The following is a 16,805-nucleotide window of genomic DNA, read 5'->3' as shown; positions in this document are numbered from 1 at the left end:
GCTGCACTAGAGCTGCATGCCTGGTAGGCAAGGTATTGACTGCTATGCTAGCACATTGTTACATGCCATGATGCTAGGATAATGTTGCAGATATATTCTCTGGATGCATACCTTTGAAAATGAATCCTGAAAAGACAGGTGTTGTGTGTTCAGAGTTCTTGAGTCTGGGAGTAGGGAGGTGGCCTGTTCTAGACAGGGCTGTGTTGACCTGGAAAGAGCAGTTCCATAGCTTGGATCCAACATTGTCAGTGGAGGCTCAGGTGACCTCAGTAGATAGGAGTGCCTATTTCAGGCTCCAGTTGATTTACCCAGCTATGGCCCCTTTTGGACAGAGATGGCTTGGCTACTCACCTCCACGCTGTGGTAACTTCCAGATGGGAATATTGCAGCATGCTTTACATGGGGCAGCCCTTGAAGATGACTCAGAAATATGTATTGGTCTGAAATGCAGCAGCCAGATTCTTGGCTGGGGTTCCATTTTGATCTCATGTAACCTATGTTTTAAAATAGCTGGGTTCATTGCCAGTTTGTTTCTGGGCCTAATTCAAGGTGCTCACATCAGCATTGAAAACCCTAAACCAGCCTTTTCCAACCTTTGGGTTCTCAGATGTCATTGGATTACAACTCCTATCAGCCCCAGCTGCCATGGCTACCGGTCAGAAATGATGGGAATTGTAGTCTAGCATCATCTGGGGACCCAAAGGTTGGGAAAGGCTGCCTAAACGACTTAGGCCCCAATCTTTGAAAGGCTGCATCCTTCACTACAGACCCTTTCTGGTGTTAAGATTGGCAGAGGGAGGTTCTACCACCCTCATAGGTTTGGAAGCCTAGGAGAGAGTATTCTTTGTGGCAGCCCCTCAGCTGTGCAGTTCCCTCCCTGCTAAGGAGTACCTTCGTTATGTAGTTTTTGTCATTTGCTGAAGACATATCTTTTTTTATCCTGGCCTTGGACACCTGAGATGCATTATTTTAGGATGCGCCCCATTGCTTGACTGATTTGCCAATCAGTCAGTAACAGTGAAGGGGCGGGTAGGAAATCTAATAGATTATTATCATTGTCACCATCATCGGTTTATGTGTATACCACTTTTTGGCCAAGGCTTCCAAAGCAGTGAACAGAATAATAAAGAGGAAAATGTAAGAAAATTACAGTAGATTCAAATTCCAAAGTACAATCCAATAAATCAATAAAAATATAAAATATCAAAAACCCAGCCGCATCATAAAACACACTTTATACCTCCATGAGCTGCATCTGTGTTCTCACTACAGGCACAGCTGCCATCCACAAACAAGGGCCTACATGTAGACCCTATATGATAAGCTTCCCCCTTGAAGCAGCTACAGCTTTGGCAGAGTTCTTGCAGTTGTCCTCTAGGGTGGCTGAACCTTCTGGCTCCTCCATAAGCTGCAGTTCTCCAGGAGCAGGAACAGTAGCAGGTGCAGTAAAGAAAAGCTAAGGAGGCTAACGTTGGCATTCACCTCCCAGCCAGCAATAATCCTATTACTGATGTCTGGGGTGCTTTTTCCTCCAGCTCTTGTCCTGTTTGTAGTTGCTCCTAAGACTGACAGTCCTAATAACCTGGGTAGAAAAATTACTGCTACTTGTGTGTTTTTGGAAAAGAGTCTCGATGTGTAAAACTAATCATGTGGAAGGAAAAAATAGAGTAAGGTTTATTAGAGAAGATAGCAAAAATGTGTGTTATGGGCTAACATAGTGCCTCACACTGAGGTTTTTGTGTGTTAGGGAACTCTAGAATAAGTTTAGGTGCTGCCATCTTGTGGGTAAAACTGACATGTATTTTCTATTTGGCCATTCTCTGAGAATTTTCAGTCATTATTTTGGTCAAGTGCTACATTTTTAAATGGTATGCAGGTTGGCTGGCATGCTGGATTTCCTAGAAAAAGCACTGGATTTTATGTCCTGTCCACAAAATAAATCCATTCTTGAAAATGGCAGGGAGGTGGAATAAAGGAGCTATGATTTAATTAATAATTGCCTGTCACTCTAACAATTTATTCCAGTGTGCATCTGTATTAGAATTTTCTTAAAGATGTTTTGTTTTTAAGAATTTTTATTATGTTATAATTTGCTGCCCTGGGCTCTTTTGGGAGGAAGAGAGGATGATGATGATGATGATAATAATAATATGTATTTTCATTCTCCCATAAAAATGTTTTCTTAGACTGTTCTGCTTCTTTTGATTTGTTTTTGACACTCCTGTCACAGTGGGCCAGGGTAGACAGGAATCAACTCTGGGCTAGGCAGATGAGTACTCCAAGGGACTGTGACATCAGAGCAGGTTAGCCAATGGCATAAAGAGATATGAATTCTAAGGCCTATCAACAACTTTTGTGAAATGAAATCTCTAAAGTATTGCTCTGCATACCTCTGTGTTCAAATGGCAGTACATACTGTTTGAGCAATATTGGACCTGTTTGATGATGACAACCAGAAGTCAAAAGAGAGAATTAGCAGAGGGTTTGCCATTGGTGGGATTTTTGGCCCTGCTGGCTTTCTTTCAGTCAACAACAGATGACATCTTGTTATCAGTGTCTGTCTTTATCAATGTCTTCCTTCCTAGGGCACCCTTGCTGAGCGGATTCGAGCAGGAGGAGCAGGCATTCCAGCTTTTTTCACCAGCACGGGGTTTGGGACTTTAGTGCAAGAAGGAGGAGCGCCGATCAAATACAACAAAGATGGCACTGTTGCCCTTGCCAGTGAACCAAGAGAGGTAAAAGATCATCCCTGTCTATTTCAATTGTGGTGGAACTAGGGCAGGGGTAGGGAACCTTGGTTCTGGGGACAGAATGTGGCCCTCCGGCCTCTCAATTTGGCCCTCAGAACTCTCCCTAGGCTGCATCCCTCACTGACCCTACTTTGCAACCCTGTATATTTTTCCCTGGCTAGAATGTGTCCTTGAACTCTGATCATGTCTCTTGTTTGTCTGTCTGAAGGATAGAGAGGAGTGGGTATACCACGGGTGGGGAACCTCCGGCCTCCGGTCCAGTCATGGTCCCCCAAGGTGTCCACTTTGGCCCATGAGGCCATTTTCCCCAAGCCATGCCCTCCCATTGATGTCACTAGTGAAGCTGAGCATTTGAAGGTGTGCTCCCATCCACTCATCAGCTGATGGGCAGATCAGAGCATGCCTTCAATTCCCCCTGCATTTGAAAGCCCTGCGATTCCTTCTGAACTCCTGAAAATTGGGGCTTCAAAGCTGTGGTAGTCCAAAGTATCTAGAGGTCACCAGGTTAGGGGGAAAGTTGTAATAGACACTTCTGCCTCCATGACAGAGAAATGGCATTGTTGACCTCATAGCACCTCATTTTATTCAGGCAGCACATTCTTCTACTACCCTGATTATATGGTTCAGGTCTGCCTTACCTGTGAACCTGCCTTCTTTCTTGTGTCTGCTCATGCTCTCTTAATTAGGGTATGGAGAGTTTCAGTCTTCTGCTATAAACCGTCTCAAGCTCAATTGTTGTAAAGCTTTTTTCCTATTTAGACCTGTTTTTTGGTGAATTTTTAGGATTTGTAATACGTTATCTTTTTTTTTTTGCACCCCCACCCTTTTGCTGGTTCCTGCTCTGAGCCTTCAGAATGACACAAACTCCACAAAGAAATAGTTTTAAGTTTTAAATAAGTGGCTTCTGGCATTGAGCTTTTTAAAAACAAACACACCAATGAAATCTAAAATCTCAACATGCTAACTCAGTTCTAAAATGATTAGCTATGGCCATGTCTCAAAAGATAGACAGCATAGCTCTCTCTCTCTCTCTCTCTCTCTCTCTCTGTGTGTGTGTGTGTGTGTGTGTGTGAGAGAGAGAGAGAGAGAGAGAGAGAGAGAGAGAGAGAGAGAGAGAGAGAGAGAGAGAGAGAAATGACCTGATAATATCATGGATATTAATTTTGTTTGCTACTTATCTACACTGACTGGCCGTGGCTGTCCAAGGTTTCAGGCAGGAGTCTCTCTTCCAAGCCCTATCTGGAGATGCCAGGAATTGAACCTGGTATCTTCTGCATGCAAGGCACATGCTCTACTACTGAACTACGGCCCATTCCTACTGGTATCACACTCTTCCGTATTTACAACATATCTCCAGCCTAAGAGTCTGAGTGAACTTGTCCAAGTCTGCCAGATGGGTGAAGATTTTATTCCAATCCTTCCTAGTCCAAATGTAATACTCTTGTGTACTACACCACATAGGCTGTTGGCCATGTATCGCATCATTGTAACGATCACCAATAGGAGTTGAGCTTATTGATGGTACACTTGCCAGTTGGTGACACTAACTGTGGCATTCTTAGGATGGATCCACACCATACATTTAAAGCACACCAACACACATTTAAAGCACCCACGTTCCCCCGAAGAATAATGGGGCCTGTCATTTGTGAAGGGTGCCTGGAATTTGTAGCTCTGTGAAGGGAAAACCATAGTCTCCCAGAATTCTTTGGGGGACATCATGTGCTTTAAATGTGTGTTGGATGTACTTTAAATGTATAGTGTTCTGGCTGAATCAGAACTCTTACCATTCACATCCAAGTCCTGAATGTGACTTGTCACTGGTGTTGGTCCCATCCCATTAGTGGGAATTGAATGTATACAAGGAACTATATAAGTGATCGCAGTCTATAGAAACAATCCAGAAAACTGCATGAGGATTTTGGCCAATTAGCAGCTTTCCCAGTTTGCAGTAATTGATCTCACTCTATCCCGCTTGCCTGGCATTCTGAAAGTGAATCATTTTAAATCCTAATATGGGAGGAAATCATTTTTGAGATACATAATTGTTCAACTCTTATCACTCTCGCTCTCCCCCACCCCTCCTCATAGGTGAAAGAGTTTGATGGCCGACACTATATTATGGAAAAGTCAATAACAGGAGATTTTGCGCTAGTGAAAGCATGGAAGTCTGATCGCGCTGGAAATATTATCTTCAGGTACAGTATGTTCACTGAGCAGATGTAATTTTCTGATAATCAGCAGCTTTCATACCGTTTCCCAGGAAATCTTGGGATTCCTTGTCAAGCTTGCCAGAGCAGCCTTAACGAGAAGATCAGTCATGGCGGGCAAAGCAAAACTGACTTGTCAGCACACAACTGTTCTTCCCCCATAATGCGCAGCTCCAGGGGGCTCTTGGGGCTTGTGTTAGGATGTAGTTGCAGCTCACATGGGACGTGAGTCAGATCCACTTGGCCTGCCAAGACTCTGTGTGTAATTTTAAGTTAATTTATTTAGAAGATTTTTAGGGCACCCTTAAGAGAAGTATAAAGGCAGTGTGCACATTTTTAAAACAGAAGGCTGTGGGGGGCAGGGCAGGGAACCAGCAGTACACTTTAGAATTGCATTTGCCAACCTAGTGCCTTCCAGATGCTTAGGACTACAACTCCCATCAGCCGCAGTGGACAGCTGAAAGAGTGACAGAGCTCGTAAACATATATGAGTTTATTTACAAGGCAGGTCCATTCCCTTCTGTGCATGGAAAGGGCTCGTGACATCTGAGGGTATGCAGTTCTTGGTAGCTTGCTAGGTTAGGTTCCAGCCGGGCATCCCAAAATTCCTGGTTCACGTCCTGGAGTCCCTGAGTTTGGTGATAGAAATATTTTTGTTTACCTTTCATTCATGGTCATGTCAGTTGACCCAGCAGAGCTTTTCCATTTTGTCTGGTTTGTTTGTTTTTAACTTTGGAGGCCGGTTTCCAGGGTAACAGAGTGATGCTCTTTGGAAAAGAAAGGAGCAAGGTTCCCCCAGGGAATGGTTGCTGAATGGTTGCCTTTTGATCTTGTGGCAATATCAAATGTTGTATTGCTTTTAAGAGAGTTTCCAAATGTAATTGGCTATGGCAGGGGAATGCATGGCCCTGTCGGTATTGTTGGACTCCTAACTCCCATCAACCCCAGCCACCATAGCCAACAGTCAGGGATGATGGGGGTTGTAATCCAGAAATTTCTGGAAGGCCTCAAGTTCCCTGTCCTTGGCCTGTGAAATCCACAGCAGTGACAATAGCTGGAAAAACATATCTGCACAAAATCTTTTTTTAAAAAAACTTTTATCCCTTCTCTCATGATATTGTGGAAGGACCATAGTTTGGTGACTGAGCATGTACTTAGCATACAGAAAGGGTCTGATTCAATCGTTGGCATGTCCTGGTAGGACTGGGGGGAAACTCTGAAACCCTGGAGAGCCCTGCCAGTTAGTGTAGACAACACTGAGCTAAGTTGACCCATAGCCTGATTTGTTATGAGGAAGTTTCCTGTGTTCTAAGCTTTCATTGGGATTTTAGAATATTAGAACGAACCATCCTTTTCTTGCTCTGTACGAGATAAGTGTTAAATGTCATGGACTCATTTAGTATTTAACAGAACAAAAATATCCAGGAGAGGGCAGTAGAAGGCTTAACATGTTCAACATTGCATGAGAAGCTCAGGGTAGAAATATCTAGAAAATGGCATTCTTTGATTCAGTTTTGAGCCTTCTCTACCAAGGCTTAGACCATCGTTTGAGACACATTGGAGAAAAATCCACATCCATATGAATATGGATCAGGTTCAGAAGAGGGCAACCAGAACGATCAAGGGGATGGAGCGACTCCCTTACGAGGAAAGGTTGCAGCATTTGGGGCTTTTTAGTTTAGAGAAAAGGCGGGTCAGAGGAGACATGATAGAAGTGTATAAAATTATGCATGGCATTGAGAAAGTGGATAGAGAAAAGTTCTTCTCCCTCTCTCATAATACTAGAACTCGTGGACATTCAAAGAAGCTGAATGTTGGAAGATTCAGGACAGACAAAAGGAAGTACTTCTTTACTCAGCGCATAGTTAAACTATGGAATTTGCTCCCACAAGATGCAGTAATGGCCACCAGCTTGGACGGCTTTAAAAGAAGATTAGACAAATTCATGGAGGACAGGGCTATCAATGGCTACTAGCCATGATGGCTGTGCTCTGCCACCCTGGTCAGAGGCAGCATGCTTCTGAAAACCAGTTGCCGGAAGCCTCAGGAGGGGAGAGTGTTCTTGCACTCGGGTCCTGCTTGCGGGCTTCCCCCAGGCACCTGGTTGGCCACTGTGAGAACAGGATGCTGGACTAGATGGGCCACTGGCCTGATCCAGCAGGCTCTTCTTATGTTCTTATGTTCTTAATATATGGGTTACTAAAACTGATTAAATGTTAATTATTGTAACGTGCATGGAAATCCACATTGGGCTGTGTTGGGTTAGGACCTTGGAGAGACGCTAGCAGGGAAATACTCTAATGCCAGATGATGTAGTGAATCTGAACAATGTCAGCATGTGATTAAATAGACTGAGAGCTGAATTCAGCCTGGAGACCAGAATTAAAAACAACAATTATTTTCTTCCTGACGGGTATTTTATCCCCCAAACTAAACCTGTGGCTATGATCCAAAGAATGGTGAAGCTAGTTTTCTGGATGGATCCAGAGGGTGATAAGGTGAAACACTTTCCAGGGCCTGGGGGGGGGGCATAGATGCAACAATGCAGCCTTCTTGATGAAGCTAAGCAGATCTGGCTCTGATCATTAAATGGAGGGGAGCCAACCACCACCATCGCCCTGTTTACATTACTCTGAGCTCTGCTGTGGAATGCAGGCAAGATATAGGTGCAAGAAAGAAAGAAAGAAAGAAAGAAAGAAAGAAAGAAAGAAAGAAAGAAAGAAAGAAAGAAAGAAAGAAAGAGGGGATCCATCACAGAAAACTGCCAACAGACACCACATGATCTCCCCACCCACCACTCCTTTTAAGTACTGCTGTTGCTCTCATGTAAAAGCAACATATGTCTGAATTGTATAAAAGCCTCTGAAACAATTGGTGTTCGGCATGTGGCTTGATTTGCTTGAGGGAATCTTCTGGGTAGAAGATAATGAAGTGCTTCCTTAGTTTGTATGTCTTGCTTCTCCCCCATCAATGCTTAACAGGGTTCACAAATTACCTGTAACCTGAAGAGCCCCCCCCCCCCGCTCCCACTACCCACATCTCAAAATGTGCCTTGACTAGTTCTGTGCATCTGCTACTTTATCTGGGAGTAAACCCCACCGAATTTGACGTAGGCACCTATAATGATTGCATTGCTAAGACTCTTCTCATTTAAGCAGCACCACACACGTATAAACACACAGACACACTGCACTGCAAACTGTAGTCTGCAATTTTAAATGTGTTCTTAAACACATTCCAGGTACACAAAGGTCTTTAAAAATATAATCGCCTTATTGATTAACCCCTTTCTGGTATTCTATCTACACACACACATACATATTCTCACTCATACAAACCCGCTTTCTACTAAAATTAGGGTGACCCAGTGTTTTTCCTGATATTGTGACATACTACAGCAGCCTGAATGTGAACAAAATATTCTCTTATCTGTTACTTTCACTTCCCTTACCCTCTCCTTTTCTCTGCCTCAAATAGGAAAACAGCAAGAAATTTTAACCAGCCCATGTGTAAAGCGGCCAAAACAACTGTGGTGGAGGTAAGGTCGAACAAATCTTTTCCACTTAATTTTTTTAAGGCAAATCCTTCTCATGGAGTAATCAGGGTGGCTATTATGCATTTCCAAAAAAGAGGAAATATATTACATAGATTTGCATAATATTTGCATATGCTAATTTATGCGTATTGATGCCAGATTGGAAATAATTACTATAAATTAGAAATACAATACAGTTCACCATGATGGAGAAGACTGTGATCTGTTGCCTGCCGTCCACTGATGGACAACTTCGAGTTTCCTCTTTCTCTCCCTGATCTCAGGAGGTCTTCACATAGAGTACTCCTTCCAACAGCCCTTAAAACGCAGTAAAGTAGGACAGATGGCCACCTAACGTTCCATGCATTGATAGAACAAAAGGTTAATGTGAGATTTAATGTCACAGTGCAATGGCTGTCCTTTGTGTTTGAGGCTTTTGACTCTTTCTCTCTCCCCCCCTCTCTCTCCCCCCCCTCTCTCCCCCTCTCCCCCCTCTCTCTCCCCCCCTCTCTCTCCCCCTCTCCCCCCTCTCTCTCCCCCCCTCTCTCTCCCCCCCCTCTCTCCCCCCCCTCTCTCCCCCCTCTCTGTCTCTCCCCCCTCTCTCTCTCTCCCCCCCCAAACAAACCCTTTCCCACATGCTGCCTTAGATTAGATTAGTTCTGTAGAAATTGGAGAGAGATATTTGTCCGTATGTGAGAGCCTGTTGTTCTTGGCAGACACTTATGCGGACTCCTGTAGGTCTTTGTGAAGAGCTCAAAGGGAGTTTGACGCATGCTGTACATGCATAATTGAAACCAGATGGGATGTTCTCCTCCAGTTGATGACAACGGGGAGCTTGATACTGCCTTCACCTGCAGCAGGAACGGAATACGGCAGGATTGTAGAGAAGCCCAAATGATTATATGGTGCTGGGTCGTTTACTTAAGCATAAAGCCTGAACACCTGCTTCCAGAAACAACTAAGAAAGGCATAGTGCTTACTAAGGCCTAAGATGTATCACAACAGACAGAACACGGAGGCCCCCAAGACTGAATGTTCCACCACATACCCAAACAAACAAACAAATAAGTCTTTCACATAAAAAGCAAGATAATCAAGAAGAGATCTACCCTAGCTTTCTTGCATATATGCCAATTTCCTTATATGCAGGCATTTCTTTCTTTCTTTTGTATGAATGAGCATTCAGTCACGTGGATCTCTGCCTGCACTCTAAGAACATAAGAAGAGCCTGCCTGCTGAATAAGCCAAAGGCCCATCCAGTAGAGTTTCCTGTTCTCACAGTGGCCAGCCAGATGCCCCTGGGAAGTTTGCAAGAAGAACCTCAGCTCAACAGCGTCCTCCCCATTTGCAGAGCCCCACTCTGACATAGTGCAGCACACGTTTACCACCTAGCGAGAACTAGGCTCAAGACAGACTGTGCATTGGGGGAAGTGATAAAAGACAAACAGAATTCTCTGTATCACCATTTATATGAACATCCATTAATATTGGCACCAGGGACCACTTGTGAAGTGAGAATGCTGAAGGAAGGTGGACTGGCATTGCTGGGTTTACCAGGATCTTGCGCAGCATTGCTGGGGAAAATCCTTTGTCTGGACAGCTGTAGCCATCTACTTACAGTAGTTAATTAATTTAAAAGCATTTATATACTGCTTAGTATATCAAAAACATATTGCTAAATCATTTTAACATTAAACCAAAGCAAGTTAAGTTACATTGGCCCAGATTGCCCCTGCTTCCTGTAGTTAACATTGCTCTGCCAATGTAGCTGGGATTAGCTGCAAGACTTCCCACCCACCCCTCAAAACAAACACACACAAATGGAGAGAAAACCTCGCAAACAGTCCAGTGAGGGTCGAGCATACTCAGTGGGCACAGAGTACCAACTGATTGTTGAGGGTAAAAAGAAACAATGTGTGGAACTTAAGAGTCTCTGGGACTCTAACCAGAAGCACTTCACACTGCACCATTTTATTGTAGGACCCCATTGTTTCTGTCCTAATGTAATTTCCAATAAATCTGTTTCCTCCCTCCACCCTTTTCACACTCCAATTTTTTATTCTCTTGTTAGCGTGCTTTGTAAACTTTCTTACACAAGGAAGAAGGAGCTAGAATAACGAAAGTCTGGTTCTTTTTTGATTTTTTGAGAGAAGCATTTATTATGGAATAGTCAGGGGACCTGAAGATGAAGAAAGAGGAACAAGCAGGGAATGGGGCCTTGGAACTGTGCGCAGAAATGCTCTTTCACCCACAACTAATTAAGCAAATGTAATTAAAAACCCTCCGATGTATCCTTGGTTGCTTAGCAACGCCATCATCATTCCACTGTCACAGTTACAATGGACTTTCATTACGCTGTGGGACAGGAATGAATAGCTTCATTAGTCACCTAAAATTGTGGCATTGCTTTTATTGCTGACGCTGAGACACTGAGACATTGTCACACTTATAAATGTACACTTTTATATAACAAATACAATCTTAACTCTTGTGTCCCTGTAACTCTGCTTAATTCTAATTCTACCTTGCAGAATTCTGAGAAATGCCATCAGAGGTGTCTTGCTGGGCGGGGCAGAGTCACAGTGCTAGCTTCCTGGGAGATGGCTGGCTGTTGCTTACTGGGAGAGGAGAGGCAGCAGGGTGGTTGGTGCAGTGCAGACGCACTTATGGGGCAATCTGGTGCACCTGCTCTTGCATTTCCACATGCTCACTTCTCCACAGCTTCACCCCTCCCCCTCTCCCAATAAATAGCAGCAACACAGCTACCAGGAGACTAGTATAGCAACTCCGCCAGCAAGCCACTTAAGAATATGTGAACCTGCTGGGTCAAGCCAGTGGCCCATCCAGTCCATCACTCTGGTCTCACAGTAGCCAACCAGATGCCTCTGGAAAGAACTGAGCACATCTCCCCTCCTGCAGTTTCCAGCAACTGGTATTTGGGAGCATACTGCCTCTGACCGTGGAGGCAGAGCATGGCCATCATGGCTAGTAGCCTTATCCTTATCCAGTGAATATGGCGATGAGTTTGGATGGGCTAGACTTTGGTTCAGATCCGGTCTAAGGTGTGGTGCTTAGGCCTAATTGACATTTGATAGAGCAAGTTTGTCTGTAGTGCTATTAAGGGTTTGCCTGAATGCATGTGAGTTAAAAGTGTTTGTGTGGACATATGCCAGCAACATCACTGCACATGCCAACTCTACTTTTGATTTTTCTGCATTGAGGTGAAGGTCAGAAGAGCGATTCTACTCATATTCAGGTGAATGCACTTAGAAGTCTCACAAGCAGGATTCCAGACAAGGAAAGTATAGGGAGGATTCCAAAAGAGTTGATTTGAATGCACACAGAATCTATCGGGGAAGGTCTGAAGTGGAGCTTGCCCATGCGGGACATTGGGGTCAGGGCTTACATGCATATCTCTGCCCCCTCCCCATGGTTAGCCTGCATGGGCTGAGGCAAATGCCTGAATAGGGCTTGTGTATACCTCCCCTCAAAGTGTGTTTCTATCATAAACGTGCAGGGCTTTGCGCCAGAAAACCCCAGTAGGCTGTGGCTTCCTGGATTGTGTCCACTTCAAGTCTATAAGCTCACTTCTTGGCTTCAAACAGCTTTTGCCACTCCAAATACCATGTTATACTGGCGTGAGAAGGAATTTGCATTTACTAATGAGTGAACGTGGGTGTCTGTCGTTTACTTGCTTCAGAATTATAAGGATAAATGACACAAGAATTAGACTTTTGCATATAGGAAATGACTGTAGAAAAGATGATTGGTAATAAATGGAGATATTTGCACATGCTCCTGCAAAGAACACAGATTTCAACCCAGGGCTTCCAGATGCACCAGACTGCAGTGGTTCATACAACTATTTGTCCATGATGTACTTCTGCATTTTGGCCATAGGAATCCATCTAGTTACCATTTTAGAGGGCTAGTTTTGCTTGCTTGGTTTTCTTTCTCAGAGTTTAAAGATGTTGTTATTAAGGGTTGAGTTAATGGTTTGAAGAGCTTATTAGAAGGCTAGAATAGAAAGACATTTTGACTTTGGTTTCTCCTCTGATGTTCTGCTGGGTACTTACTGCTGGTTTGCAAAGTAAGGCAGGATAGAGAGAAAGGCTTGGCTGTTTACTTCTCAAATTGGAAGTTGTACATTTTGTTTCTTCACTGCACTCCTCAAACCTGTTTGTGGAGTTCCTGTGGGAAAGAGGCGTGCTGTGCTCCAACAGTTATGTGGCAATATGCATCTTGACTTATGATGGGTTGCTCTGACCAACATTTCAAAATCCAGATTCAGTTACAAGCCCATGTGGACAGCCCACCTGCCTAAATAAATGTGTTTGGCATTCTTAGCACATGGGATAGCTTTATGTGCATTCTGCACCCTATATAAGGTAGAAATTCTGGAACAAAGTGTCCCAAAATCCGTGCTCGGAATAAATATATATTCATATTTTTGCTTTGTAAAATGTTCCTTGATTCCAAGAAGGAAAGCCAAAGACAGATGCTGAGAGTAGGAAAGAAAGGAGAAGAACGAAGAAGTAAATATCTTTCATATCTGAACAACTGGGGAAGAGAAAAATAGTCCCTGTTCAAATGTTTCCCTCTTAAAAAGATATTATATAGAAAGAAGCCTCCTAGCAACTGCAGTGTTTGCTAGTCCTCAAAGCAGCTACAGGCAGTTGCACCTTCAGATCCAGATTCTAGCTGTTGCCTTGGTTGGCTCTCGGAATAAAGAAAGACCCACTGCACAGTACCTCACTGTTTTTTTTAAGATAGAACAAGACAGTTGAGCTGTGGCAGAGGAGTTCTTGTCTAGTAGTTAATAGAAAGGTGCTGCACAGCTGAGAGCATGAGTAAGCAGCAGAGGCAGCTCTCTCCTTATCCTGAGCATGAAGCAAGGAGGAGGCTGGGAGGAAAAACATGATCTGCTTGGCTTCAGGCTCTTTAATTCTAATATAAACAGTGTGGAAACTTTGGTTCTGGTACAGATGAATGCCCAATCTGGGTGTGAACTGCTTTTATATATTGCGTGAGATGAACCAACTTGGTATAGTGGTTAGAGTGTTAGACTTGGACCAGGGAGACTGGATTTTAAATCCCCACTTACTGATGAAGCTCAATGGCTGATGTTGGGCCAGTCAGCTACCTCGGATAATGGGTGGCATAAAATACTGTGGCTACACTTGTTCTTGGGAGCCATCTGACACTCTTGACGTAAATGCATACTGTGCACATAGAGCTCAGTGTGTATAGGTGCAAGCTGTGCAATCATTCCAAAATCAGGAACGGAGTTGTAGAGTTCATATACACCTTAGCCTTGTTTGGGAGGGAACTATGGGACCTGGGTCCAAACAGTTGCAGACTTGGGTGGAGAAGAAAAGAAGGGGAGGGACTATGTCTGAATATATATACCGTGTAATAGCTAAAGAATTATACTGTTAAATCACGGAAGTTGTTTTCTAAGATTAAGTATTAACACATTTATAGGCTGGAATTATACTCATCTATAATAATTGTATGTGATTTCATTGTATTTGTTTGCATTAAGCATTAGCACTTATGCTATTCTAGCACTTTAACATTGTAATTATTGAATGCTGCAGACATTTATGTCTGTGTTTGTAAAATCATTTTTAAAAAGAAAAGGGAAAAAGACAGGGCCCAGAATACCATGTGGTACCACCAGCCCAACGTTTCCTGAGCAGGAATGGGAGAAACTACACCCAGTGGGAAACTTATTAAGATTTTAAACCAAGCGCTGGTTCATCAGAGAAGAGGAAAAAAGGAGAAAGTAAAAGGAACATTCAGAACAAGGGTGGGGAACCTACTTATTTATTTATTATTAAGTTTATATCCTGCCCTTCCTCCTAGAAGGAGCCCAGGGCAGCAAACAAAACACTTAGAACACTCTAAAACATCTGACTTTTAAATATATTAAAACAATGCATCTTTAAAAACATCCTAAAAAGCAATTCCAACACAGACGCAGACTGGGATAAGGTCTCTCCTTAAAAGGCTTGTTGAAAGAGGAAGGTCTTCAGTTGACGCCCAAAAGATAACAGAGATCGCACTTGTCTAATGTTTAAGGGAATTCCAAAGGGTAGGTGCCACCACACAAAAGGTCCGCTTCCTATGTTGTGCAGAATGGACCTCCTGATAAGATGGTATCTGCAGGAGGTCCTCACCTGCAGAGTGCAGGGATCAACTGGGTATATAAGGGGTAAGACGATCTTTCAGGGATCCTGGTCCAAAGCTGTATAGGGCTTTGCACACCAAAACCAGAACCTTGAACTTGGCCCAGTAGCTAATGGACAACCAGTGCCATTTTTCAGCCCCATGGCCATATTTTCCTTCTGGGCAGCTTTCTGAACGTGACACAGCAGTGGTGGGTGGAGCCAGAGGCAAAAGTGGGCAGAGCAACAGGTGTAAGTTTTCCTTGGTACAGTGTGCTGATTTCTGCACACTCACATGCCTCTCTCTATCCTCCATCTAGAAAAGCAAGAGGCGTTATTAATGTTCACGGAAAACGGTCCGGAAGCTGCAACTGGTACAGAACGAGGCGGCGCACCTGATTAAAGGCAGCCACCGGCAAGATTACATCATTCCAGTGCTAAAAGAGTTGCACTGGTTACCAGTTGCTTACCGGGCCCAATTCAAGGTGTTGGTTTTGACCTTTAAATCCCTACACGGTTTCAGCCCAGTCTATCTGAAGGAGCGCCTCCCAACATCATCAGCGATGCCACCCAACAAGATCAGCCTCAAAAGACCTTCTGTCCATCCCACCACTCAAAACAGCCAGACTGGGGAGGACTAGGGAGAGGGCTTTTTCAGTTGTGGCCCCCACCCTGTGGAACTCCCTCCCAAATGATCTCCGCCATGCCCCTTCTATGATGAGCTTCCGCCGGCTTTTGGGGTGGACTAGATTTTATTATCATTGTTTTTAGATTTTTAATGTCTAATGTATTTGTATGTCTATTTTGTATGTCACCCAGAGTGGCTGGATAACCAGCCAGATGGGTGACTAATAAATACAATAAATAAATGTTCCAGCCTGGCAAAAGCACTCAAGGTGCAAAGCAGGGACAGAAGGACAGTTCCAACTGTAGTTTGTGAAGGGGGCTGAGAGTTGTTGAGAACCCTATTTCCCTCAGAGCTCCTATTACCAGAGTGGTTTAACAATAGATCTCTCTTCCCAGGGAACTCTGGTAATTGTAGCTCTGTGAGGGGAATAAGGGTCTCCTAGCACTTCTCAGAACCCTTAACAAACTACAGTTCCCAGAATTCATTGGGGGAAGCTACGAATGTGTGAATTGATATGATACTGCTCTAAATGTATAATGCAGATGGGGCCTCAGTCTCCTCAGTTATCTCCCCACTGTCTCCTTGTTCACAAATCTCCTCAGAATGAGCAACCCCCTTTCCTAACAAAACTTTCTGTGGCCAGAAGACACTCTACTCCAGGCATCCTACAGGGGCTTAGCTCTTGTGGTGGATGTGCCAGAGAGCAGAGTAGCAACACCCCACCCCACAGGCCTAGGTTGTATTCAGCCACATTTTCATAAGGCTTTACTTCCCATCTTCAATAGAGTCAGGAGGATTATCCTATTCATTAATGTCTTTGTTCAACTGACAAGCTTGCTTTGTAGCTTAAGAACATAAGAACATAAGAAGAGCCTGCTGGATCAGGCCAGTGGCCCATCTAGTCCAGCATCCTGTTCTCATAGTGGCCAACCAGGTGCCTGGGGGAAGCCCGCAAGCAGGACCCGAGTGCAAGAACACTCTCCCCTCCTGAGGCTTCCGGCAACTGGTTTTCAGAAGCATGCTGCCTCAGACTAGGGTGGCAGAGCACAGCCATCATGGCTAGTAGCCATTGATAGCCCTGTCCTCCATGAATTTGTCTAATCTTCTTTTAAAGCCATCCAAGCTGGTGGCCATTACTGCATCTTGTGGGAGCAAATTCCATAGTTTAACTATGCGCTGAGTAAAGAAGTACTTCCTTTTGTCTGTCCTGAATCTTCCAACATTCAGCTTCTTTGAATGTCCACGAGTTCTAGTATTATGAGAGAAGGAGAAGAACCTTTCTCTATCCACCCTCTCAATGCCATGCATAATTTTATACACTTCTATCATGTCTCCTCTGACCCGCCTTTTCTCTAAACTAAAAAGCCCCAAATGCTGCAACCTTTCCTCGTAAGGGAGTCGCTCCATCCCCTTGATCATTCTGAGCTTACACTCAGTATGCTGTAGATTCTAGACCTTGATATGGGGGCGGGGGAATCATCTACTTATTGTTGACTGGTTGAACCAATGCAG

The 16,805-nt window shown here is 44.0% G+C and overlaps 1 protein-coding gene across 1 annotated transcript in view; it reads left to right on the top strand.

The window, feature by feature from the left end:
* OXCT1 (3-oxoacid CoA-transferase 1) overlaps positions 1–16,805 on the top strand; it is a 78,950-nt gene that overhangs the window by 23,991 nt on the left and 38,154 nt on the right. The window contains exons 5-7 of the mRNA XM_061617185.1: positions 2,586–2,735; positions 4,842–4,948; positions 8,438–8,498. Coding sequence (XP_061473169.1) covers positions 2,586–2,735; positions 4,842–4,948; positions 8,438–8,498 — 318 coding nt within the window. The remainder of the gene's footprint in view (positions 1–2,585; positions 2,736–4,841; positions 4,949–8,437; positions 8,499–16,805) is intronic.

The sequence above is a fragment of the Rhineura floridana genome, chromosome 1 (assembly GCF_030035675.1).
Source record: "Rhineura floridana isolate rRhiFlo1 chromosome 1, rRhiFlo1.hap2, whole genome shotgun sequence".
In the NCBI taxonomy this organism is placed as follows: Eukaryota; Metazoa; Chordata; class Lepidosauria; order Squamata; family Rhineuridae; genus Rhineura; species Rhineura floridana.
The sequence above is the reverse complement of the archived record's forward strand: the minus strand, read 5'-3'. Positions and strand labels throughout refer to the sequence as shown.